Source organism: Chanodichthys erythropterus, chromosome 17 (assembly GCF_024489055.1).
Source record: "Chanodichthys erythropterus isolate Z2021 chromosome 17, ASM2448905v1, whole genome shotgun sequence".
NCBI lineage: Eukaryota > Metazoa > Chordata > Actinopteri > Cypriniformes > Xenocyprididae > Chanodichthys > Chanodichthys erythropterus.
In genome coordinates this window covers 38,306,492-38,333,292 of record NC_090237.1, presented here as the reverse complement: position 1 = coordinate 38,333,292, position 26,801 = coordinate 38,306,492, and the positions used below count along the sequence as shown (strand labels likewise).

The window sequence follows — 26,801 nt, the reverse complement described above, 5'->3', positions numbered from 1 at the left end:
GTGTTGAGATAAGTTTTGTATGGAATTATGTTTGAACATCATCTGGAAGATACATTTGTCTGGTTCAGCCTCAATTCCTACACTTTAAAAATTAATAAAAATTAATCTTTTCCCCATTGTAGTTTAATTTATGGGACCGGACACCAGTTATTTTGCCAAGAGATCTCTTGTTTATTTTTTATATACATGTCAGCATAGGAGAGAAAAAAATACAAGGAGAGATGTTCACATACCCAGCTTGAGCTTTATACTCTGCTGACCCAAAGAATCACATTATCAGAGGAACGTGTGGCTTCTATTTAAAATGGAATGTATAGACATTGCCTATGGAACAGTGGAAACCCCCATTGTGTTTTTAAAAAATCCTAGATCAACCACTGAGTCAAGGGTCAAGAGACCAACTATAGCAAACACTGAACGAAACATTTTCAATAAAACATCGAAACCTCTGTTAATTCTCAATAAGAACTTCTGTAGACATAACTTCTGTAGAAAGAAAGAAAGAAAGAAAGAAAGAAAATCAATCTGGTTAGTAATAAATGAAGCTGGTAATATTGTCTTATTTATCTTCAGTTGATTTTATTTAAGGCTGGAAGTCAGTTGTAGTTGCTGTTTCTCTTTCCTTCAGTACTTCTTGCTAACAGCAGATGTTCGCCATTAATGACACTCAGGGCCTTATTTTAACGATCTAAGCTCATGATCTGAAAGCGCATGACGCATGTGTCCACTTTTGCTAGTTTAACAATGGAAAAAATGGTTGGTGCGCCAGGCACATGGTCCAAAAGGGTTATACCTATTCTCTTAATGAGTCATGGGTGTGTTTTGGACGTAATGTGCAATAAACCAATCAGAGTGTCATCTCCCATTCCCTTTAAAAGCCAGTTGTGCTCGCACCATGGCGGATTCGCTATTTAAATGGCGGAATTTGCAAGCGGAAAGACTGAGCGCTTCTCCAGAGAGGAATCCTTTTATTTTTAATATTTGGCCTGTTTGTGTGCTGCCGCGTCCCTGTGTGTATAACAAGAAGAGTGTACGCATGTTGTGCACCAGCCTCTAGGTGCACATTACTAATACGCCCTTTAAATAACAAAAAATACTGCATCAATGACTTTAGACCAGGTTTTTGTTGGTCAGTCGTTTCCTCAAAACAGCAACACGCCAACAATGCACCTGAACACACCTTGTTTTCAGACCAGCACGCCCATGGGCGAACAGATGGGCACGAGTGCATTTGCTGTCTGAGGTCTGAAAACACGCCGGCGCGTTTTGCAGGTTTTTTTTCACATTGCAGCAAAACAGACTTAAAATACTCTGTCATTTTTTGTCATAGAGACATAAGTAATATATCAATTGAAACTATAGAATATGTTCTTTTATTTGTATACACTCAGAGTAAAAACACAATGTTGTGCTTTTTGCAAAATAAAGAAAACTAACATGATGCGTGATTTCTCGTCTCCCTCTGAAGTCCAATCTGATAGTTCTCAGAAAATTAACTGTAACTTAGTGAATACTAATCACAGAAAAATTACACTTATGTCTAAAAAAACGTTAAGATGTCAGGTTTTAAATCATGTAAGTCAAATCGAAAACAAACCTTCTGTGTTTATGTAATCTGTATGAAAAGAGAGCCATGTCAGAAGTCTGAGATTCAGCTCATTACCCGCTAATGCGGCCACACCCACGGAGCCAGCGCTATTCAGACGCTAATTCAGTCAATGCATGCATTTATTATCTCAATCGTGTATTTATTGTCTTGAAAAGTGTTTATCTGGATGTAAAAGTCATGGTTAGCGAGCTCTAGAAGACATGCAGTTAGTTCCTGTTTTCTTTTCTTCTATAGATGAATTTTAGATGAGTTTTTGTTTCTTTAGCGCCCTCCGGCTGCAGTATGAATTGGAAACTCCATTCATGGAATAGCCTCTTCTTCTTTTAGATGAATTTGTGGACTAAAAATGCACAGAGAGCGCCCTCTGACTTCAAGGATGAATTGAAAACACCAGCACTCATAGTAATGACAATGAATATTAAATAAATATAACTCCTCTGTATAGAAAATTGACATAAGCATATGAGAATCCAATATTTCTCCAAATGTGCATGCTTTTAAACTAAAAGCCTATATTCAGACTCTTTGCATCACAGAAATACATTATATTTTAAAGTATAATATAAAACCATTACTTTATATTGTAATAATATTTTTCTGTATGTTTAATATATCATGATGAGCTTGAGACATCACAGAAGGTTTTTTTCATAGCCTACCTGACTGAAATGCCTCATTAATATGCAAGTCATTTCAGCTCATTACTATGCAATTCTTTTGTCTTCTCAGGTGAGAATGGCCCATTATTCAGTGGTGATTCACGCCTCCACGCATACTGTGTTTCTTGGCAAAAAGTGTCTTACAAAAACTAAATCAATATATTGTTTTATTTGAAGGAGTAGGAAGCATAATTTTTAGCAAAAACTCCAGTCTACAATCTCTAATACCCAGAAGTCTTGTGAACACAGATTTAATATATATTTTTTGGCTTTATTTCAGTGACTTAAGTTTTTTGTTTTTTCAATAACCACGCATAAACATTATTCCTTCAAAAACACAAACATGTGCATACATGTTCCTCAAATATTATTGTAGCCTAGTTTGTGCTGAATACAGTGTAATGACACTTTTGTCATTTATATGTTTATGAACAACTGAAAAAAGCACAAATGTCAGGGCATGTCAAAACTTCTTCAGGCCCCAAATCAGCCTCAGACTCCAGAGGGTTAAACAACGTGGTGCAGGGCATGAAAATGATAACTGCATCTGGCTGAAACTAGCAAAAACACTTGCGTCACACCTGCTGTTGCATTGTGCCGAGCGTATGATAGGGCCCTCGGTGTCTGAATTTGCTCGCATGTTTTCACTTGTCAAGTGGACTATATAGTAAACTATTGGAGGGAACAGTGGATGAGGGTAAAGCGATTGTCAAAAAAACTATTTTTTGTTATTCACAGATACAGTTTTTTCATGTTATTTTACATTAGACATGTAAATTCACAGTCCATTTTAGTAATTTTATTAATATTTTCTGTATTTCAAAAATACAGGAAAAATCTGTAAAAAAACCCCCCCAAAAAACAGCAAAACTACTGAAAAATTACAGGTTTTTTTTACAGTGTACGGGACAAATTTAAAGGGATTGTTTTACACATTTTTATCATTTAATTGTACCACATCTTTTTTCTTTTCTCTGAGACTACTGATCCATGCATGTGATATTTTATAATTTTTTGCAGCAAATATATGTCTATTTCAAAACTGTTGTACTTGTAAAACATCTACAATAGTACAATTAAATATCTGTGATTTATAAGTTTCTTGAAAAAATGTTATTTCATCAGAAATATGACTGGTCAGTAGCTGTCAATGGAGAAAGATGAAGTTTGCCCATATACCGTTTTGGCACCTGTCAACTGGATTATGATGATGTGTTACATAGATTTTGAAATTTCATAAAGTGAGTGTAATTTAATTTATTTATTTTAAAACCATCCCCACTGTGATCCTCTCCTTCATTGCACACAGATATGGAGATCATGGAGCATGCAAAGAAAATCATGAAAAGTGTCACTGACAACTTAAATCAAGCTTTCTTGATGCACAGAGAAATCATTTCAAAGATAAATCAAATGAATAAAGTCAGCAGGAAGAAAGCAACTATGGGGATTTTTGGAAAAACAGGAGATGGAAAGAGTTCCCTGTTGAATGCAGTCCTGGAGAAAAGGGATCTTCTGCCATCTGATAGTTATGGTGCCTGTACAGCCATTATTACTCAGGTGGAAGCCAATCTGACTAACTCCAACTACATAGCAGAGATTGAACTCTTCTCTAAAGAGGTTTCCTCATTTATCTTACCATGCCTTTAATTACTGTTATTGTAACTGTAAATGAATCCGATAGACAGAGCAAAATAAAGCTTTGTTTTCTATATTGCAGGAGTGGGAGAAAGAGCTCAAAGATCTTTTCAGAGTTTTGTCGGATGAAAGTGATGATGTGGACGAAGACTTGATTGAAACTGCTGTAGAAAAGATCACTGCACTTTATGGAGCTGATGCAAAAAAGAAAACATTAGAAGAGCTCAAGAAAGATGACAAATTTGCTGAGATTGAAACCATTTTGTCTACCACTAAGAAAACAATCTCAAACACTGATGTAAGTTTTTTTAGGAGACTAAACGTTTCATTTTTAACACCAGACCAGTTTCATGACAATATTAAATGCATCATGATGGATTCTATATATTTTGCTTGTCAGTGAATTAAAAAACTTCATTGTCTCCACAGGTCTTTGAATTTACCGACGATGTTGCAAGTTACATACAACACAGTGAGTCAAGTCCCGGTGACTGGTACTGGCCGCTTGTGAAGAGTGTGACGATCAAAATCCCAGATCGTCATGAACTTCTGGAACACGTTGTGCTGGTTGATATTCCGGGGACTGGAGACTGCAACAAGATCAGAGATGATCTGTGGAAATCTGTAAATATATAACACTCTTTTGAAACAAAATTGCACTAATTAGTCATTATAGAATTACACAATCTATTATGCTACTACAACCATGTCATCTAAATCACTATTTCAAATCCTGTAGAAACTGAGAGAGTGCTCTTTTGTTTGGATTGTAAGTGCTATCAATCGAGCAATCAAAGACAAGGAACCCTGGGGGATTTTAAAGTACTGTACTGAAGAATTGGGACCAGGAGGAAAGTGCAAACGCATTAATTTCATCTGTACAAAGACTGATGAGATCAATCCTCAAGGCTATATTAGGTATTTTTGTTATATACCCATATAAGCAGTGTTGGGGAAGCTACTCTGAAACTGTAGTTTGACAAGCTACAAGCTACTCATAAATTAAAGTAGTTAAACTACAGTCAAGCTACCCTTCTGAAAGTAGTTAGCTACACTACAAGTTACTATCAAAAAGTAGCTAGCTACATTGAAACTACTTTGATTTTTTTTTTAAATGACATAGCTTATTACAAATAGATAACTGTTAATGAAGAATGTTTAAGTAAGATGTTTGGGGTTTAAAACAAAGCAATGCACTACAATTATGATTTCAAAACGTACTGTTTTATTTTGTAAACTATATCAAAAGATACAATACTCAAATGAGGCCTATATCTCACACTGACTCTCTTTGCACAGTTTATAAATAATACATTCAGAATTTTAATATAAGTTTTGTTTATCATGCTATGCGAGGACCGACGACCAATTGCACTCTGCAGTTTCAGAAGTGATATCTACAAATAAATGCAGGATTCACACTAAAAATTGCTACCATAACCATAACACGGGACAAAAATATGCAATAATAAGAATAATAATAAGAAATGTAAATGCAGACTAGAAAAATATTAGAATTTTTGTGTCTATATTTTTGAAATTCTATTCCAATTATTTGTAAAATGACTTAAAATCCTAAATGTCTCACTACACATTGCTATTCTTATTATGGTGGAGCCGTTGTTTACACATTACATCTGCACTTTACTATAGCACCCTCACTTATTTCAGAGGCACCCTCAATGATTTGATTCTGGAACCGGACCAGCACTTAAACCGAACCGGAACTTAAATTGGATACACAGAAAAATGCAGGTTAAACTCACAGCACATGCAGTGATAAAGCTTTGAGACGCGAATCACGCGCTTCTCGTGTGAACATTCTTATACCCGAGCAACCGATTTTATTAGATCAGCCTTTGCCATGTGATAAGCGCACTAAACTATATCGCGATTTTGTTTTCAGTTCAACTGATGGATGCTTTGTCATTTACATAATCATCAGGCGATCTCTTCTCGATGAACTGCTGATGAATTGATAAAGCCGCAAGATGCGTTATATAACAATAGATGGCGGTAATGCACGATTTTAGTTCGTGATCTGAAGACGCTGTGCTACTTTATGTATGAATTAGGCTCGCCAGAACGCAAAATGGAAAGTAGCTTGTAGCTTTTGGTCGCGCTACACTGCTACTTGCTGGAAAATGTAGTTAATTACTGGAAAAGTTACACTGTTTTAAAAGTAGCTGAACTACATACAAGCTACTGAAAAATGTAGTTAAACTAGTAGCGCCGCTACAAGTAGTTAACTACTCCCCAACACTGCATATAAGTACAGGGCTGGGAAGTGGTCTAATTCTAAGTTTGACAAGAGGTACCTAAAGCATTTTATACTGTATCTGTTTGTACAACCTGAATTTCAGAAAAGTTGGGACGTTTTTTAAGTTTGTATAAAATGAAAAAGACTTTCAAATCACATGATCAAATATATTATTCACAATACAACATAGATAACATAACAAATGTTTAAACTGATTTTACAATTTTATGTACCAAATGAGCTCATTTCAAATGTGACGCCTGCTACAGGTCTCAAAGTTGGGACGGGGTCATGTTTACCATGGTGTAGCATCTCCTCTTCTTTTCAAAACAGTGTGAAGACGTCTGGGCATCAAGGTTATGAGTTTCTGGAGTTTTGGTGTTGAAATTTGGTCCCATTCTTGCCTGATATAGGTTTCCAGCTGCTGAAGAGTTTGTGGTCGTCTTTGATGTATTTTCTCTATAGGCAAAAGATCTGGACTGCAGATAGGCCAATTCAGCACCCAGACTCTTCTACGACGAAGCCATGCTGTTGTAATAGCTGCAGTATGTGGTTTTGCATTGTCCTGCTGAAATACACAAGGCCTTCCCTGAAATAGACGTTGTCTGGAGGGGAGCATATGTTGCTCTAAAACATACATGGGCAATATACGGCCCGGGGGCCGGATCCGGCCCGCATATTGCTTCAATCCGGCCCCCGCGATGCGCTCGATGCACTCGCAATTTGGACATTCATTATTTATATGAAAACCCCAAATCGCACGAAAATCACACACAAAACACATAATCGTACAAATACTTAAATTGTGCATTTATTAGCTTCTTGTTTCAGTGAAGAAATGTCACTTTAGCTTAGTTATCACGCATGATGAACCACGTGACGTGAGATGATTGACAGGTCTGACGCAAATCAGGAAGAGGAGACACATCTGGCTGCGTTCGCTGTTTGAGCTCTTCAGATCGCATAATTCAGTGAAAAATGAATAAAAATGTTTTTCTGTATGACGAAATATTTCACTAACATGATAACTAATCATTATTTCTCCAAATATGCGCACCATTGGACTAATAGGCCTGGCGGATGCTGTATTTTTTATGTATTTGAACACAAATAAACCGGAGAAGACGAGAATAAATGTTGTGTGAGTATAATGATTTCTATTCAAAATAACGATCGTTACAGATTAATTATTTTGCACTCCTAGCATAAATTAAGAAATTAATGTCACTGCAAACCAGTTTAATCATAAACAGTGGTTAAATATCGAAGCTGGAGTCTTAAACCTTTCTGAAGTTTCTAAATCTAATTTAAATTTTGTGAGATGCATAGGCCTATATAGGCCCTTTATATCTTTCAAGCAAATATACGTGTGATGAAGTTGATCTGCACTTAAACTGTGTTCTATTTTATAAAAGATTTTAACAAAATATGTGAAAGAAATTACAAAAAAAATAATAATCACAACTGAAAACTGAATATGTTTTTCATTCAGTGATGAAGGTCTCCCTCTGATATATAGCCTCAATTAAATTTGATAATTCCAAGCCAGATTGCCTGAAGTCTGTATGTTAATGTAACTTGCACACATACATTTGCAGTTTTGTTAATAGTTTTCTATCTTGAAAAGCTACAGCTGGTATGAATGACAGTTGAACAATATGCAGGGTAGTGTAGGAAATGAATCCTTGAAAGTAAATCCAGTAATTGTAACCTTAGAGTAGCCTAGGTCAGACAGGCCTAGCAAAAATAAGTATCAGGCCTTGAAATAGGCTGTCAAAGTAACTGTAGAGTAGCCTTATACATATTTGCATTGCATTAATTTGTACCATTTAATCATGTAACTATGTTTAATTGCAATTGTCCAAAGTGTGGCCCTCCGTTTACTTTGCCAAAGTAACTGTGGCCCTCAGACTAAAACTGTTGCCCACCCCTGCTCTAAAACCTATATACCTTTCAGCATTCATAGTGCCTTTCAAAACATGCAAGCTGCTCATACTGTATGCACTTATGCACCCACGTACCATCAGAGATGCTGGCTTTTGAACTGAACGCTGATAACATGCTGGAAGGTCTCCCTCCTCTTTAGCCCGGAGGACACGGCGTCTGTGATTTCCAACAAGAATGTCAAATTTGGACTTCTGACCATACAACACTTTTCCACTTTGAAACAGTCCATTTTAAATGAGCCTCGGCTCACAGGACACGACGGTGCTTCTGGACGGTGCTTCTCCATGTTCACATATGGCTTCCTTTTTGCATGATAGAGCTTTAGGTGGCATCTGCAGATGGCACGGCGGATTGTGTTTACCGACAGTGCTTTCTGGAAGTATTCCTGAGCCCATTTAGTAATGTCATTGACACAATCTTTCAGATGAGTGATGCAGTGTTGCCTTGTCCCTTACGCACAGAGATTTCTACAGTTTCTTGCTTTTTCAGCCATTTGTTGCCCCCGTGCCAATTTTTTTGAGACCTGTAGCAGGCATCAAATTTGAAATTAGCTCATTTAGTGGATAAAAGTGTAAAATTTCTCAGTTTAAACATTTTTTATGTTATCTATGTTCTATTGTGAATAAAATATTTGCTCATTTCATTTAAAAGTCTTTTAGTTTTCATTTTATTCAAATTTAAAAAACGTCCAAACCTTTCCGGAATTCGGGTTGTATACTAATGCCGTGAAAAGAACAGAATTTCAATACAACAAACCCTTCTTCTGACTTGATTTTTTATTTTATTTTTTAGATCTGCAAGGCTTAGAAGAGGCCCACTCACAAGAGACAAGGTTTGGAAAATATAGGATAACATACATTGCTCCTTGAGTAAATTTGCTGGTCATTGGGATTTTTCATATCATTGTAACTGAAATTTAACAAATGTATCGATTTACTGAGAGGAAAAGGAAAATCTGCTATGTAAAGTATAGCGCATAATCAACCTTTGTATCAGATTTCACAATAGATCTATATTAGACAACTTATATTCATACAGTGGTGTTTTTAATCAGTCTTCCCCGGAGCAGAAAAAAGAGTGCATACTTCATAGAAATGAACATGCCAAGGTGGACGTCAAAGAAAGGCTTGAAAACTCTGATATCAAGGTTTTTATCTTTTAAAAAAATTCCTTATTGTCATCAAAATTTTCAATGATTTCTACTGATAGGAGGTTCCCTTTAAAGGGAACTCAATACTGTGTCAGTTGCTGATGCTATGGGGATGTGTCCCGCAAAACCTGGTGTCTGAAGCATATGTGAAATCACAGCAATCTTATTGGCTGACTGCAGTCTATGATATTACATGGAGCATCCTTGAGTATAAAAGGGCACCTGCATGACATGTCATGAGCTTTATTGTTTTAAGCTTTATTTGTGAGTGGCTGTGAATATCAGAGTGAGTTGGTAACACTTTTTCTGTAGTCACTGCTTAGATTATCATTTTATGATCTTGCCTGAATATGTGGAGCAATCAACGGTGATTCGCAACAGTTTGAAGACAAGCTTATAGTGCAGCAGACGATCTCGATGTAGCATTGAGTTTTCACTGTAACAACCCCTTGGATCCGAGTGTAGAAACAACAATATATTAAAGGATTAGTTCACTTCTGAATTAAAATGTCCTGATAATTTACTCACCCCCATGTCATCCAAAATGTTTAGGTCTTTCTTTCTTCAGTCGAAAAGAAATTAAGGTTTTTAAGGAAAACATTCCAGGATTTTTCTCTACATAGTGGACTTCACTGGGGTTCAACAGGTTGAAGGTCATTGGGGTGAGTAAATTATCATCAAATTTTCATTCAGAAGCGAACTAATCCTTTAACTATGAATTAATTAACTATAGTTTGCAAATGATTTGTAAGTACTTTATTACTCTGTACTTCTCTATAATGGCAGTGAATGGGATCAACAAGTATGATGAGCTGAAGAAAGTGTCGCCATCCACATCCATCCATCATAAATGTAATCCACATGGCTCCGGGGGGTTAATAAAGGCCTTCTGAAGTGAAACGATGTGTTAATGTCAGAAAAATATCCATATTTATAAAGTTAAATAATTAAAATATTTCACTTCCACCACACCGCCTTCCATATCCAAGTTACGAAGAAAGTGTAAACAGCGTCACGTCTGTTACACTTTTTTCTGTAAGTTGAATAAGGAAGGCGTAGGATGTAGCGTAAGCTTTGTGAACTGCAAGAGTTTTACACTTTCTTTGTACATTGAATACGGAAGTCGGTCTGGCAGAAGCTAGATATTTTACTTCATAACTCATTTAAATATGGATATTTTTCTTACACAAATGCATCGCTTCACTTCAGAAGGCCTTTAATAACCCTCCTGGAGCCGTGTGGAGTATGTGTTGATGGATGGATGTGGATGGAAGCACTTTCTTCAGTTCATACTCGTTTGGTAACGCTCACTGCCATTATAAATCTCAGATGCGTCAGGGTATTTGTTAATATTTCTTTAATTGTGTTCATCAGAAGAAAGGATGGCTTGAGGGTGAGTAATTTTCATTTGAAAGTGAACTAATCCTTTAACATCCCTATAGCTTCATTAACTGAGTTACCTTGAAAGAGAACGTCTGGGGATTCCGTATGTTACGCTCCATGTGACGTCATACTAGGACTACTGTCAGCTAAAAAGTTTTCCGGGATTTTACATGTGCTTCAGACACCTGGTTCTGTGGGACATATCATCAGCAACTGACACAGCATCTCGTTCCATTCTCAGGGAACCCCCAGAAGTTTTCTTTAATACCATGTCTTTTATTATTCTTTTCTTTATTTCTTTCTAGAAAATACTCAACACTGACAATGATTTTCAAGTTTTTACTGTAAGTTCCAATGCATTCTTTGACCAAGAATTAAACCTTGAACATAGTGAAACAGGTAAAATATATACATTGCATTTATTTTACCATTATTCATAACAAAAAAATATTTTTGATTAATCTGAAGATCAATCATTTATGAACCAGACAAAGTTCTGATGAAATTAATCCAATATACACGTGTTTTGGAAACTGTATATATCTGTAGAAATCCCAAAGCTGCAGGATGATCTGAGGATTCTTAACAAGAACATCAGGAGAGAACTGACCAGAGATTATGTCAATGAAGCAAAGGGAGTTTTGTCCTTGATCCAAAGTGTTCAACTGGATACAGAAAAGAAAACGGTATGATATTTCACTGCCAATATCAAGCGTAGTGTTAGTTCTGGCAGGTCTCATCAGCTTAATCTCAGGAGACTCACGTCTACCTATATAAATACGACACCTATCACAGCAACCATATGTAAGCTCCTTCAGCATTATCAGCAGCTATCACATTTCTCAGGAGCTAATTACCCTCCACCATCCCCAGCTCCTCCTCTCATCAATCAGGATTTGGCCTTCTGATTCCCCTTTGAAGCAGACTAATTTCTTGAATTATGTTGTACATTAAAATATTGATATTAATGATATCTACAATACATTTATGTTGGTTTTTTCTCTTTACCCTAAGGGGGGTTATTGCTGCTCTTCTTGCTCTTATCCATGCTTGGCTGCATGGATGCACAGGGAGTTCTTGCCCAGAACAGAATCATACCGCTAATACAAACTATATGCATTTATCAATCACATTTGATGATAGTGGTCCTGACAGAAGTGTATTATTCTGCATTTCTCTCCTGCCATATGGTTGTGTTTTAGGCTGAAACAAAAGCCAGCATTCACATAGAATTAAAGAAGAACCTACTGAAGGGACGAAAAAAATTGAACAAGCGTTTTGTCAACATTCATAATGTTCTGGAGCAGTGTCTCTCAAAGGGAGTGGAAAAATCAGTGCAATCATGTGTTACTACCACAATGGACACAATATTACGCGTAAGTGTGATTTTAATGTTCTACAAAATGACTCACCATTTTCTTGCTTTTTTAACACATATTTTTTTTGTGTGTGTGGTGTCACTCAGAATAAGGATGGAAGAAGATTCCATAGAATCCTTCAATCTATGTGCAAGAATGGTGGATGCTATTTGCCAAAAAATAGGGATGAAAAACTATATCTAGACCTAAACAAGGAATTGGCCAAAAACCTGCATGAATGTCTTCACGATGATTTCAACAAGATTTTTCCGTAAGAGCTGATTCATCATTCTATTTTTTAGTAATGCTTTGTTCAGTTTAGAATAAAATAAAATGAAAACAACCCACAATTCTTGGTCAGTGACTAACGAAAATGAGCACCAAACGTTGCATGTAGCTAAAGCAATAAACCAGAAAATGACTCTGGTGCCCAGGAAGATAAAGACTGGGTTTAGAGGCCTTGCCAGATTAATTGGAGGCCATTTTTTTTGTAAAGTGAACAACATCCTAATTTTTGTTTCCTATGAAGTCTGAGCAGGACCAAAAATATGATTGTACTGCTTTCCTTCTAGCAATAAGTCATTCATGACAGCCGCATACACATCCCTACTGTGTTTTCTGGTTCAAATCTTTCATAGATATAGCTATATGACACTAAAGTATAGCACTTTACAATATGGGTGCACTAATATGCATTAATTCATGCTTAACTAATGCACAATAATAATTTTTACAAGATGTAATTTAAGTCTCAGGTGTCCTCAGAATGTGTCTGTGAAGTTTCAGCTTTAAATACCTCACAGGTCATTTATAAATCCATGTTGTATACGCATCTCTGACTACAGTCAAGAACAGGCTGTTTTCGTGCATGTGCCTTTAAATGCAAATGAGCTGCTGTGCCCCACCCCCTCTCAACAATCACAGTTCCTGCCTCAATCGGATTCTCTGCCAAATATTAAAGGTGCCATCGAATGTTTTTTTACAAGATGTAATATAAGTCTAAGATGTCCCCTGAATGTGTCTGTGAAGTTTCAGCTCAAAATACCCCATAGATTTTTTTTAAATACATTTTTTAACTGCCTATTTTAGGGCATAATTAGAAATGCGCCGATTCGGGTTGCGGTCCCTTTAAATCGCACGCTCTCCGCCCCCGGAGCTCGCGCTTGCCTTAAACAGCATAAACAAAGTTCACACAGCCAATGTAACCCTCAAAATGGATCTTTACAAAGTGTTCCGCATGCATACTGCATGAATGCGTCGGATTATGTGAGTATTGTATAGTGTTATATTGTTTACATTTGATTCTGAATGAATTTGAGGTTGTGATCCGTGGCTAACGGCTAATGCTACACTGTTGGAGAGATTTATAAAGAATGAAGTTGTGTTTATGCATTATACAGACTGCAAGTGTTTAATAATGAAAATAGCGACGGCTCTTTTCTCCGTGAATACAGTAAGAAACGATGGTAACTTTAACCACATTTAACAGTACATTAGCAACATGCTAATGAAACATTTAGAAAGACAATTTACAAATATCACTAAAAATATCATGATATCATGGATCATGTCAGTTATTATTGCTCCATCTGCCATTTTTCGCTATTGTTCTTGCTTGCTTACCTAGTCTGATGATTTAGCTGTGCACAGATCCAGACGTTAATACTGGCTGCCCTTGTGTAATGCCTTGAACATGAGCTGGCATATGCAAATATTGGGGGCGTACATATTAATGATCCCGACTGTTACGTAACAGTCGGTGTTATGTTGAGATTCGCCTGTTCTTCGGAGGTCTTTTAAACAAATGAGATTTATACAAGGAGGAGGAAACAATGGAGTTTGAGACTCACTGTATGTCATTTCCATGTACTGAACTCTTGTTATTTGACTATGCCATGGTAAATTTAATTTTTAATTCTAGGGCACCTTTAACAAGACATATGCTTGGTTTTGATTATCATCTATACTGCGATGACTCTCACGGATGGCATAGTTTTTCTTTCATCATTACAGTTTATTATTTTCACGCGTTTTAAAGCTATATCAGTTTAAACAATGGATCATTTTCTGAGCGCACTTATCTGAAGCACACACACTTTGACAGCTATCAGGCGTCGAGTCTCGTAAGTAACTTCTTTCACATTTTTTTTATTTTGTTTAAACTGTCATACAAGGTTCTGTCAAACACACAGTTCACATACACAGTCTTATGTCTGTGAACGTAAATAGCAGGCAACGTTACAGAAATCGTATGTATAAGATCTGTGGCTCATTCCCTTCAAAAACAAAACTTATCCACTGCGTTCAGCGGCTCAGATATCAGTAAATGAAGACTCATGTTCACTCTTACATCAAACAAAACATCTCAATTACTTACCAGACGTTGTCGCTACAGTGGCTCGAGCGCGGAGAAAATGGCGGACAGCATACAGCTCGCGGTCAGTAGGCATGGGCGGGACCAAAGACTATACACAAGACATGTCACTCGTATTGTTTTGAATGGGAGAAAGTGTAATGCGCAATATGGCGGAATAAGTCCCGCCTTCTAAAAAATAAGAGCCAATCACCGATTGGTAAAGTCATCGCGTCACTGCAGCGGCCGTTAGAAGCACCGGTTTCTATAGAAACAGTCAGACGCGCGCCTCCGAAATGCATAGGAGACGCGCATTTACGTCTGCGCATGCGCATTAGCTTGATCCAGCCTGAAAATACCGTTTTTTTTGTCATGATTCGAGCATTTGGAAAACAAATTATGAGACAGTTGTTGTTTGATTTGATTGGTGATTTCAAATATGAAATTTAATCGTAAGGTTGTTGAACAGTTTTGGAGAATTTGATGTTTCCCCATTCAAAGAGATAGGAGCTGTATGATGCCCAGTATGCCCGAGAGGCGTTTCAAAGATGGCCGCCGAGTGAAATGAATTGTCTTAAGGGGACTTTGGTGGGACATGAGAAATGTGACGTTTATAGACCCTTTTACTGTTTGTACACAATGATGACGTAGCAACGTATGCGCACGCATTTTGGCAACGGAAGCGGTGTTGTTCCCCATAGGTTCTAACGTGTTAGCAACTCCGAAAGTGATATATATATCTACAGCTTCGCGAGCGGATTAAGCAACACAGACAGATGAAGTTATTTTAAAAAGTTGACTTTATCAAATGGTATCTGGCTATCAGATCTGTGTAGTTGAGTGGATAGAAGACGTTAGCAGATGGCCATCAGTGGCCAGATATATATACATAAACCAGGGCTCTCAAGTTTTAAAGACAGTCAAGAATGACAAATATCCAACAACATGACATGATTTTTAAAGTGACCAATAACATCAACGATGTAATACACTATAATTTATTTAGTGCTAATAAAATTATTAAGCCTATTTGGAGAGAGAGATGTTTAATGTGACAAAATGTCAGTCATCGCGTGATAAAGAAAATATAACTAGGTCTAGACTACTGAGCAGGTGTTTTCAGTGAACAGGCTGTAAAACTATTAAAGTTCAGACACTCATGAAAAACTGATGCTGATTATCTGGGAAACATTCTCTAACAGTAGTCAAGTTGTCATTGTTTGTGTCAGACAAGCTGTGAATTTGTTGTAACATTAAAATAGGAGATCATGACTTATTCTGTGATCAAAGTGATGCTCTGTGGGTGAACGAGGATGATGGTGAACAATTCCAGGATATGCTTTTTTTTCATTGGTTGTTGCGTTAAATCTTACCCAGATACAATAGTGCTATTTTCTGATTGGCTACTGTGTAGCCTCTTTCTTTTTTTGATTGGCTGATAAGTGGCAGGCTACTCCAGGGGAGACGCGCTTGATTCCTGCCCGGCGCAGCGGCATATTAAATATATGAAAAATAGTTTTTCTGCGTGAGAAATACAATGTGTGGCGGGAGTGCGTGACAAAAGACCGAAATGAGTGACTGTCACGCTCAGTGCGTTACACTTGAGAGCCCTGAAAAACTTTCAGAGTTGCTAACACGTTAAAACCATAGACAGTAAAACCAATAGGCAACAACACCACTTCCGTTGCCAAAATGCGCGCGCAACTATTTGATCACGTGGGCTGTAAAAGGGTCTATAAGGTGCGTTCCATTCGACCGCAAGTGGACTGCGAAGTGGACTTCACAGGGTATTTCGCCATCTTAAGTGAGATTCCATTCCGAAGGGAGCGAACATGTTCAGTTCGAAGGGCACTGCGAACGGCATAGGGAATAAGGGAACATCGATACATCACTTCACAGGAAATAGAGAGGTAAAATCACCCAACTGTCATTGCGCACCGCATCACCAGTCAGAACTACGATGGAGCAGAGCCGTTGAAAGAGTGGAGGAATTTACATTTGAATTTTGAGTATTCATAATTTTAGTACGAACGAAATTATGAATGGTTATGGCGATGACTGTATTTTAGGGTGACCAGACGTCCCCGTTTTCCGGGGACAGTCCCGGTTTTTGGTGCTCCGTCCCCGACTGGAGCTGTCCCTGGAAATGTCACCGTTTTACATCTCGTTCAAAATAATCCGCAAATACATTGCAAAAAAGTCTGGCCAGCATACAGAATAGAGGTTTCTTAATAGTGCTGTTAAAAAATATATTTTTTTCTAAACATATCTCTCTATTAAAATATGTTAAACAGTTCAATACCGCTTTTCTACAGTATGTACACCGGCAGCGCGTTCACGCACACCGCAGTTGAACACAGACGCGCCTCCTGTCACTCACTCAGAGCAGCGGCAGGCCTCGAGACTCTCGTTCGGTCCAGTTGAAGGGTTTTTGTTATGATATAACAACTGATATGACAACTTTAGCACATGTGTCAGCTAAACATTCAGTCAGTGATTTTGCTGTTGTATATAAAATCTATTATATTTTGCTGTATTACAATATTCACTGTATTACAATATTTTTCTGTTGTAAAATACAGTGATTTTGCGTGTTTTACGTGCGCACTTTGCTCATACGATCAGCAGGTGACATCAAAATTAAAGCTCAAGGATTTATCTTAGAAATTGGCTACAAATAGTATTTTAATTTCCCTATACATTATGTAAAGTATAGCCTAAAAAAATATATATATATATATATATATATATATTAGAGTGCATTTGTTACAATAGCCTATATGGATATTATTGTCATATGAATAATTATATAGCTATGCCTAAAACATTATTATATTATTATTTTTATTGTAATAATTGTTTGGCATCCTAAAACACCTAAAACGTTGTAGACTTTATATCACAACCAAAAAGATGTTTGTTTGAACCCTCTTTAATGTCCAGGTACAAGTTAATGCTGTTTCTTTGTTCAATGTGCACACTGTACATGGGTTGAAGCTCTTAATTTTCAGCTTCCAAAGTGCACCAGATTGATGCATTTAACCGTAAAATGTACAAAATTTTCTTCCAGGGGGGCATGCCCCCAGACCCCCCTAGAGGAGGTATACAGAACATTTTACAAATTACAGTGGGAAATCATAATTTAGCCTACATTTTATTAACTTTACTCAAGAATACTACATCAAAGCTCCTTTTGTATCAGTAAAGCTGTTAACAGAAAATTAAAATGTCATTGGACAAAAGTTGTAATTTCGTACAGTATAAACAGCTTGTGAAAATTAAAATATTAAATAATAATAAATGTTGCCAATATTGTTTGTGTTATCTCACATTATATTTTGTAATGTGATTTTTCAAAATAGTGTAATAGTTTAATAGTTTTTTGTAGTTAGGCCTACTGGCTAGTTATTTTGGTGAACCAAAAATCCTAATAATAAAATTAAATCATAATATTTATTAATGTAAAATATGAAACCCACAGCAATAAAAAATAAAAAATGTACTGTCCCCGTTTTTTAATTAATAGATAATAACAAATGAGATTTTGGTGGTATTTTGACCACTCGCATGGGAAATGTCCCCGGTTTCCATTTCAGAAATCTGGTCACCTTACTGTATTTGCATATTTTATGAATAGGCATGACAAAGTAAAAGTGTTGAAAAGCAGCTGAGGCTCTGTCGTTTTTTATTTTACTTTATTTACCTCAGGGTGTTTATATATATATATATATATAGAGATATATATATATATAGATATATATATATATATATATATATATAGTACAGTCCAAAAGTTTGGAACCACTAAGATTTTTAATGTTTTTAAAAGAAGTTTCGTCTGCTCACCAAGGCTACATTTATTTAATTAAAAATACAGTAAAAAACAGTAATATTGTGAAATATTATTACAATTTAAAATAACTGTGTACTATTTAAATATATTTGACAAAGTAATTTATTCCTGTGATGCAAAGTTGAATTTTCAGCATCGTTACTCCAGTCTTCAGTGTCACATGATCCTTCAGAAATCATTCTAATATGCTGATTTGCTGCTCAATAAACATTTATGATTATTTTCAATGTTGAAAACAGTTGTGTACTTTTTTTTTCAGGATTCCTTGATGAATAGAAAGTTCAAAAGAACAGCATTTATCTGAAATACAAAGCTTCTGTAGCATTATACACTACCGTTCAAAAGTTTGGGGTCAGTAAGAATTTTTATTTTTATTTTTTTGAAAAGAAATTAAAGAAATTAATTTCTATTAATATTAAATCAATCAAAAGTGGCAGTAAAGACATTTATAATGTTACAAAAGATTAGATTTCAGATAAACACTGTTCTTTTGAACTTTCTATTCATCAAATAATCCTGAAAAAAAATATTGTACACAAATATTTTGTACAATTGTACACATTAAATGTTTCTTGAGCAGCAGATCAGCATATTAGAATGATTTCTGAAGGATCATGTGACACTGAAGACTGGAGTAATGATGCTGAAAATTCAGCTTTGATCACAGGAATAAATTACTTTGTGAAATATATTCAAATAGAAAACAGTTATTTTAAATTGTAATAATATTTCACAATATTACTGTTTTTACTGTATTTTTAATTAAATAAATGTAGCCTTGGTGAGCAGATGAAACTTCTTTTAAAAACATTAAAAATCTTAGTGGTTCCAAACTTTTGGACTGTACTGTATATATATATATATATATATATATATATATATATATATATATATATATATATACACACATTGAGACTACAAGCTAGCTAAAGCCGGCAAATTGAGCTTATTCGCCATATTTTACAACTACTTTCCCGCTGACAAGTTGATGTGTTTATTCAGAGGATATGCAAATGAAGCGAGTAAACTCAAAATGTTCAAGCGTCCAACTACTCGCGAATAGCCTGATTTATTTGCACAAGTCGCGTCTGGTGTGAACGCCCCATAATGGTGCGACGCCGCCGACAGCATACAGCCATGGCATTATGTAAGTTTTTCTTTTTTTCTCCCACCAGATGACACTAATCTACCTTCAAAAAAAAAAAAAAAGGATTTTAAATGCCTTTTCTCTATTTTATAAATATTGCATAGTATCATAAAATACCCTCAAACTTTTATATAATAATCAAAAAATATTATTGAACAAAAATATATTACATTGATTGGTTTTTCTGAAAAACAAAAAAGTTACATTTCAAGGCTTCGGTCACTTTTGACCATAAAGAAGGCAAGGAAAAGCCTGAGTATATTGACTAAAATGATAAGTAATGACCAACACATTACTTACAATTCAGGTGTCTGGCTCAATTGTTAGAAAATCAGTACAGACTAAATCCAGAGGACCAGAACTGTGCATGTGTAACATAGGCGCACTTCTCAGTGATCACAATTTTTACAGTCTGGAGCTGCTGTGCTGTTGGCAACTAACAACGAACACTTGTTTGTATTTACTCTTGTGTACTGTATGTCAATTTTTTGCGCTTCCTTGTTGTTCTTTCATCATCTGCACTTTATTTTTTGTGAAGCGTTATTTTGTTGCGCGTCAGCTGTGATAAACAGACATCTACTCTCACTGCACTGCACACTGACGACCGCTAGAGAATGCGGTGTTTAGCGTCATTGTTAGTGCACTCACCTCACATGCCAGCAACGTCTGGAGTTCGAGACGACTCGGAGTAGGGTGGTCTGAGTTTTGGAGGCGGAGCAATGAAGAGAGGGGTGGGTTTGTTTGCGTTGATTTCAACTATCAACAATGTCCAACAGCGTTTTTGCAAAACTATTTACCCTACCTTTAATTGTCCTAATTTAACTAAGGCCTAATCCTGGCTTAATCTAAGCCCAATCTGTGAAACTGGGTACTCAATGGTTTAGTTCCTAAGTCATACATTATTATCTGTGCATTAGTTAAGCATGAATTAATGCATATTAGTGCACCCGTATTGTAAAGTGTTATCAGAAACAAAAATTAGTTCCTATTTCCAACTTTACACAGTTAGGTTTTATTTTTGCCCTTACAATTACACAGCACATAATCCATTAAATTATCTGTAATGAGAGGAAGATTTACATTCATAAAGCAAGACGCCTTAATTTTAACAAAGTAAACTGTTTACAGTGAGTTTACAACTTTTATCTTCTCTATAATAGAATATAAAAGCTATCTCATATTATTGACTTGACTACTGAATAGATTTTGGATAACTTGTCATTTATTTTTCTCTCATGATGCATAGTTGCGGTTAGTGTATTAATTAAATGTAACACTTTAATGTTTAATAAATGAAATGAATTAAAGACTTAATTAAACTTAATTTTGCTGAACTAAGTAAAAATGATCCAATCTTTCATCACTATTTCCTTCCTGTAATTATTGCATTAGATTATTTCTCGGGGATTACAACAATGTTCTGTAAACTTTTATTAAATGAAACTCTATTTTGTTTTCTCTTGGCTTCAGTAAGAATGGAAAAACAGGGAAGTCACTGCAGGAGGAGATTGATAAGTTCAGTATTATCCAGAGTGCTTCTGCTCATCCCAGATCTTCCTTGCAACGACACATTCAGAGATACATCAGAACAGAGGTGAGTTCAGTTGTCCATAATCTGGCCCTTTTCCTCTGTGTGTGTGTCTTTACTTCCATTGAAAAAAAAAGGCTAAACAGGCTGTTTTTATAAACCAGTTGGTATTGAAATGTATAGAAGTAAGCAGTGTGCCTGATATATAAAAAAACTTCAACCACTCGCTGTTTCAAGATTTTTCTGACTTATTTGTGGCTTTTTCCCCTTTTTTGAAAGGAAAATAAACTGAAGGCAAGTCTCAACAAAGAAATTGTTGAAATAAAGAAGGAAATCTACTCATCAATCCAAAACAAAATTGAGAAGGAAATGGCTTCTTACTATGAAAGTAAGTTAGCGTTAAATTTTTTTAATTAATCACAAACTATTTATTTAATTTTTATTTTTATGTAAAGTAAAAAAGGAGAAATTAATATAATCACTGCAAGAAACATAAAAACATTGATGAAAAGTAACAGGGGAAAAAATGTGACCAGGGCTGCGTTTCCCAAAAGCATCGTAGCTTCATTGGTGGCAATGGAGTTACGATCAACTTAGGCTTACGATGCTTTTGTGAAACGCTGCCCAGTTTAGTGACTAAGCCCGAAGTGTCCTGCCAGCTGGACACCACCCCCGCAAAAAAATTCATGATCAAATTACTAAGCCACCACTGAATGGAATGACACAAAAAAGGGGTATCATTTTAAAGCTTAGAAACTCAACTTTTTGTTCAACTCTTAACAAGTGCTGAGTCATCACTTTTGGGCTTTGATTAAACTTGAGCGCGTTTTTGTACGTGAAGCCCCGCAAGACCCATATAAACCAATGCAGCATTTATGTCACATTTCAGCTCTTATCTTCAAGAAACATGCTCTGATTGTGGGAAATTGGACAACATTATTTACAGCAGATTCTCATGATTAAAATGTGTCCAACATCAGCACAATCCAATAAGTCAATCACGAGATATTGATCACGCAATTACGACATAAAACCCCACAAGCGCACAGATGCTAACTAAAACTAAAATGTAGCTATCACTTGGCATTTCTGCTTATAATTTCAAGAAACATGCATAGATTGTAGAAAATGGCATATCATTACTTACAGTGGATTCTCCCGATTGAAATGAGTCCAAGATCAACATAATCCAATAAGCCGATAACGAGTTACTCCACGTGAAAGAACGATTTTAAAAACGCCAATGAATAAACAAAAAGGCTACCTTGGTTTCAAATGCTGTAACTTTTGATTTCTTTATGCGATCGCCACAAAATATGATCCAGATACAGCTCACACATAGAGGAACATCACCAAAAAAGAATTGTCCTCCTACCTTATTGACTTTCTGAGTTATTGCATGTCAAATATGAAATATATGTAAAATTTCCCTTCAGCAAACTTTTATTTTTTGTGTTTATCAGCAGTTTCTCAGCATGAGAATGTCCAAATTAAATTTTTTTATTTTAAATTGTTAAAAAGTTTCCTTTCAAACGATACCAACCTTTTGACTCCTTACTATAGTTTTGAAGTTATGAGTCTTTACTTTTTTGTGTACAATACCCTCAGCGCTTAAGGCCGGGGTTAAGTTGTTAAAGACCTGCTGGTAAGGATGTAGGTTCAACTCAAGTGGCAATGTATGAGCTGTTGTTGGCAAAAAGAAGTTACTTTAATGCATTTTGTTCAGAGAAAGCCAGTTGCTTCTCATCAACAATATTTTTTTCTGATGATTCAGTCAGATCAGTAGCTTTTACTTTACTTTACTATGCTCACTAGTTCTACTGTAAACACATTTTCTTTGTTCTGATGTGTCTCCGTGAGAAAGTCAATGAATAAATACTGGGTGTTGCTTATTTTAGAAGCTGCAGCAGCGACTGGAATCGGATCCATGAAGAAAAGGCAAGAAATGTTGATAACCTCAGTCGACATGATAAAACATGACATGTTCAACAATGCAAAAAAGGAAGTGCTTAAAAAGTTCAATAACTTAAAGGTACTGATCTTGCTGTCATTGAGACAAGCATGTATTAATTTGTACAACAACTAAATTGAATCTTGTCTTGCTCTTTGTAAAGCTATACATAAATGATGCTCTTAAATCAGAACTGAAGAAATCAATGGAACTCTCACTGTTACAACCCAGCAAAATCACAATCAGGGGTAAGAGAATCCTGTTACACCACAGAAACAAGTAAAGAATTATAGACGTATTATTTCCAATCACTACCTTCTCTTAATCATCACAAGCACTAAAATGAACAACATCCTGTATTATGGCTTTTCTAGATGTTTCCAGAGAGACTGAACAGCTAGAGAGACTGTCAGGACAACTGGAGAGATTGTCAGAGCAATAAAAGGCCCAAGAGAAATGGCACAATTAACAGAAGAAACAAACACGTTAAAATGTACGGTGAAACATTGCTGCCACATAATATTTTTTCCACTCAATGTTATGTTGTTAAAACTGCATCTTTTCTCATTTAAAACGACATATTTTCTCGGAATGTGTAATGAAACAAATTCATATTCTGGGCTCAACTGCTTTGCTGTATATAGTATGGTTTATTAGTATGAGGTTTACTGAGTTTGGTCTTTTAATATCACTGTCTTAGTACATTAAGCCACGTTAAGCGTTTTAGAATGTCCCAACTTCCACCGGATAAATCGCATTGATGTATCAGTCACATTTTATTATTACATTCAAAAATAATGTAGCTAAAATACCGGTAAAAATGAAATATTTACAAACATTAAGCTATAAACATGTATTTTAGGCTATTTCCACAAAAAAATTCTTTAACTTTATTGGTATTCAATACAAAACAAGACTGGAAAATATAAGTAAATATAATATAAGTAAAAATAAACAGAAACAAATTATAGTTGCATTCATTACAAACAACATTTTTTTAAAAGCCTAAACAAATTTATTTAAAGTGAAACTGAAACTGGTGTTGAGCTCCTCTCTCATTCAGCACAAATCCAAATGTTTCTATTCGCACTCTACATGCTAAAATATTTATTATGTTGTTGCCAATGCTTTCATGTCCCAAAACAGCATCCTTCACATGCTCAATAACGTGTTTGGAACAGGGTCGATTGGGATTTCAATATTAGGGGGGCTCAGCCCCCAATGAGGGATTTAACAAATATATAGGCCTATATATTGTTTGCATGCATGAACAATACCATTCAAGTCAGTCCCTGAATATTGAATTAATTTCTAATCATTCTAAATAACCAGCTAATGTTTATGAATATTCATTAAGAATATCGACAAACTTTATTTTAGGCTACTGTATTTGTATAGATTGGAAATACGTGGGTAAAATATTTTTTTAAATATTTTTTTCCAATACATGTAATGTGTTAAACACTATTTTTTTAACTCTGCATTTGTGCAGTAAAATTAACTTGAATGAATATTGTAGCAATTTTTAGCAATTTTTTTGCACTTAAGTATGAGACTCTACCGTTGTGTTGTTATTCCAAAACAGGTTTATGCGCATGTGAAGGATGCTGTTTTACGTGGATACTGGGACATGAGTAAAGTACAAAGCATTGTTAACACAATAAACACCCAAGTGCGAAAATAGAAATATTTGGATTAGTGCCGAATGAGAGAGGAGCCCAAGTTTCAGTTTCAGCTTTGCTTGAAATAAATTAGTTAAGATAAATATTGTTGGTAATGAATGCCACTATAATTTATGTTTATTTTATACTTATATTTTTCATTCTTGTTTTGTATTGAATTTAAAGGATTTGTTGTGGAAATAACCTAAAATACATGTTTATAGCTTTATAGCTTACAGGTATTTTAGCTACATCATTTTTGAATGTATAATAAAATGACACACCAATTAGATTTATGTTTTTTGTAAAACTTAAGTCTGACCCGTTGCATGTGACATAATCAGGTGTGTCTTATTTTTCAGAAAATAAGGAATGCTAAATGATAAAATTGTGCTTTATAATTAGAAACTGCATACTTACAAATGCCGATTGTGTTCATTACTCCCACCCACACTAACTGTTATATGCTATTATGAGGGGTCCTTGCAAAATTTTCTACCTTATAAGTTTTAGAAAGTTTGGTTTAGATGAAGTATCTGTGATGAACTGTACACCAAATCTCAACAATCTCATGCTATAGTCACTGCCATTGATACAGGCATCGAAATGTATTTTACACTATATTTGCTTCTGCTTTTCAAGCGGGGAAGTGTGATAAAGGCACTGATCTAGGCTATAAAAATTTGTACATGTCACGTAGAAAATATATATTTTTAACGACATATCTCGTTATTACGAGAAAATGACGTTTTAATGAGAAAAAAAATGACATAATTGAGTGGAAAAAATATTATGTATGTGGCAGCAATGCACTACTGTAAAAATGCAACAATCCTTTAATTAATGTTTTTACAACAAATGTTATCTTTTAAAAAAATTTTTTTTTTTTTTTTGTATTCACATTTATTTGTCTGAGTTGGTATATGTTTCATAAGTGTTTGTTTGGTGGAAGATGTGTTTTTTCTTAAGTTAATTAATGAGTTTTCAACCCAAGCTTTGATATAGCCCCCATTGGGACTACTAATGCTTGGAGAGATTAGAGCCTTCAATTTCGAGATCGGTCTAACTGCAGAACCGCAGAACCATACATCACAGCAGTCTGAGGCTGGAAGTGGGCAGAGCAAATTTATCTTAGTAGGCATTGCTCCATTTAGAGCTTTTTAAAGTTTAAAACCATAGATAGATAGAAAGATACCATTGACGTGGACGCATATTTGGATTGTACAGAGACATAAACTGCCATCAAGATGACATCTTTCCTGGGTAGAAAGACAAAGCCAGGCCTCATTCTGCACGTGATACATCAGAGTGGTTTCTAGACACTTTACACCACAGAGTGGATGTGTCTGTTTGACTGCCTGCAGTCCAGATCTGACATTATTGATAATGTATGGCCCATCATGAAAAGGAGAATCAGACAAGGATGACCACAGACTGTTGTGCAGATGTCTTGTATCAGGTGAGATTGGGTAAAAATTCCACTTACAAAACTTTTTACAATTATTATTCTCCATTCCCGAACAATTAAAAAGTGTAATTAAAAGGAAAGGTGATGTGACACAGTGGTAAACATGGCTCTGTCCCATCTTTTCTGGAGTGTGTTGCAGCCATCAAAATCAAAATTTCTTTTTACTTACAAAATACACTTAAGTTGGTCAAGTGAAAACTTTATACTGTGGTGGTGATAATAAACCTTTAAACTAATATTGTGATATGCTTGAAGTTTTTTATATCTATGGATTTTATTGTAGGCAAGTCAAGTGTTGATTTGAGAGGCTAAACTGATCAAACGTGGTTAACTCACTGTCGGACGCTGACCGCTTCGTCACTTTAAAAAACAAAGACTTTAATTTAAAGGGTTAGTTCACCCAAAAATGAAAATTCTGTCATTAATTACTCACCCTCATGTCGTTCTACACCCGTAAGACCTTCATTCATCTTCAGAACACAAATTAAGATATTTTAGTTGAAATCCGATGGCTCCGTGTCAAACTGCCAACGGCTGAAATCACGTGACTTTGGCACTTCGAACAGCTGATTCATAACGCTCCAAAGCTTCCTGAAGCAGTGTTTTGAAATCGGCTATCACTAAATAAGTCGTTATTATTTTTTTTTTTTTGGCGCACCAAAAATATTCTCGTGGCTTTATAATATTAATATTGAACCACTGTACTCACATGAACTGATTTAAATATGTTTTTAGTACATTAATGGATCTTGAGAGAGGAAATGTCATTGCTGGCTATGCAGACCTCACTGAGCCATCGGATTTCATCAAAAATATCTTAATTTCTGTTCTGAAGA

General features: G+C 35.6%; 1 protein-coding gene across 3 annotated transcripts in view; it reads left to right on the top strand.

Moving 5' to 3' along the window:
* The window catches only part of LOC137004961 (nuclear GTPase SLIP-GC-like), a 31,606-nt gene extending 4,805 nt beyond the window's left edge, over window positions 1–26,801 (top strand). For all 3 annotated transcript variants that reach the window (XM_067365697.1, XM_067365698.1, XM_067365696.1), the window contains 15 exons: window positions 3,578–3,888; window positions 3,989–4,204; window positions 4,336–4,530; window positions 4,646–4,824; window positions 8,906–8,945; window positions 9,168–9,260; window positions 10,952–11,045; window positions 11,196–11,332; window positions 11,849–12,022; window positions 12,112–12,275; window positions 20,828–20,951; window positions 21,165–21,273; window positions 22,784–22,917; window positions 23,000–23,084; window positions 23,211–26,801. In XM_067365697.1, coding sequence (XP_067221798.1) covers window positions 3,578–3,888; window positions 3,989–4,204; window positions 4,336–4,530; window positions 4,646–4,824; window positions 8,906–8,945; window positions 9,168–9,260; window positions 10,952–11,045; window positions 11,196–11,332; window positions 11,849–12,022; window positions 12,112–12,275; window positions 20,828–20,951; window positions 21,165–21,273; window positions 22,784–22,917; window positions 23,000–23,084; window positions 23,211–23,278 — 2,123 coding nt within the window. In that variant the 3' untranslated portion in view covers window positions 23,279–26,801. The remainder of the gene's footprint in view (window positions 1–3,577; window positions 3,889–3,988; window positions 4,205–4,335; window positions 4,531–4,645; window positions 4,825–8,905; window positions 8,946–9,167; window positions 9,261–10,951; window positions 11,046–11,195; window positions 11,333–11,848; window positions 12,023–12,111; window positions 12,276–20,827; window positions 20,952–21,164; window positions 21,274–22,783; window positions 22,918–22,999; window positions 23,085–23,210) is intronic.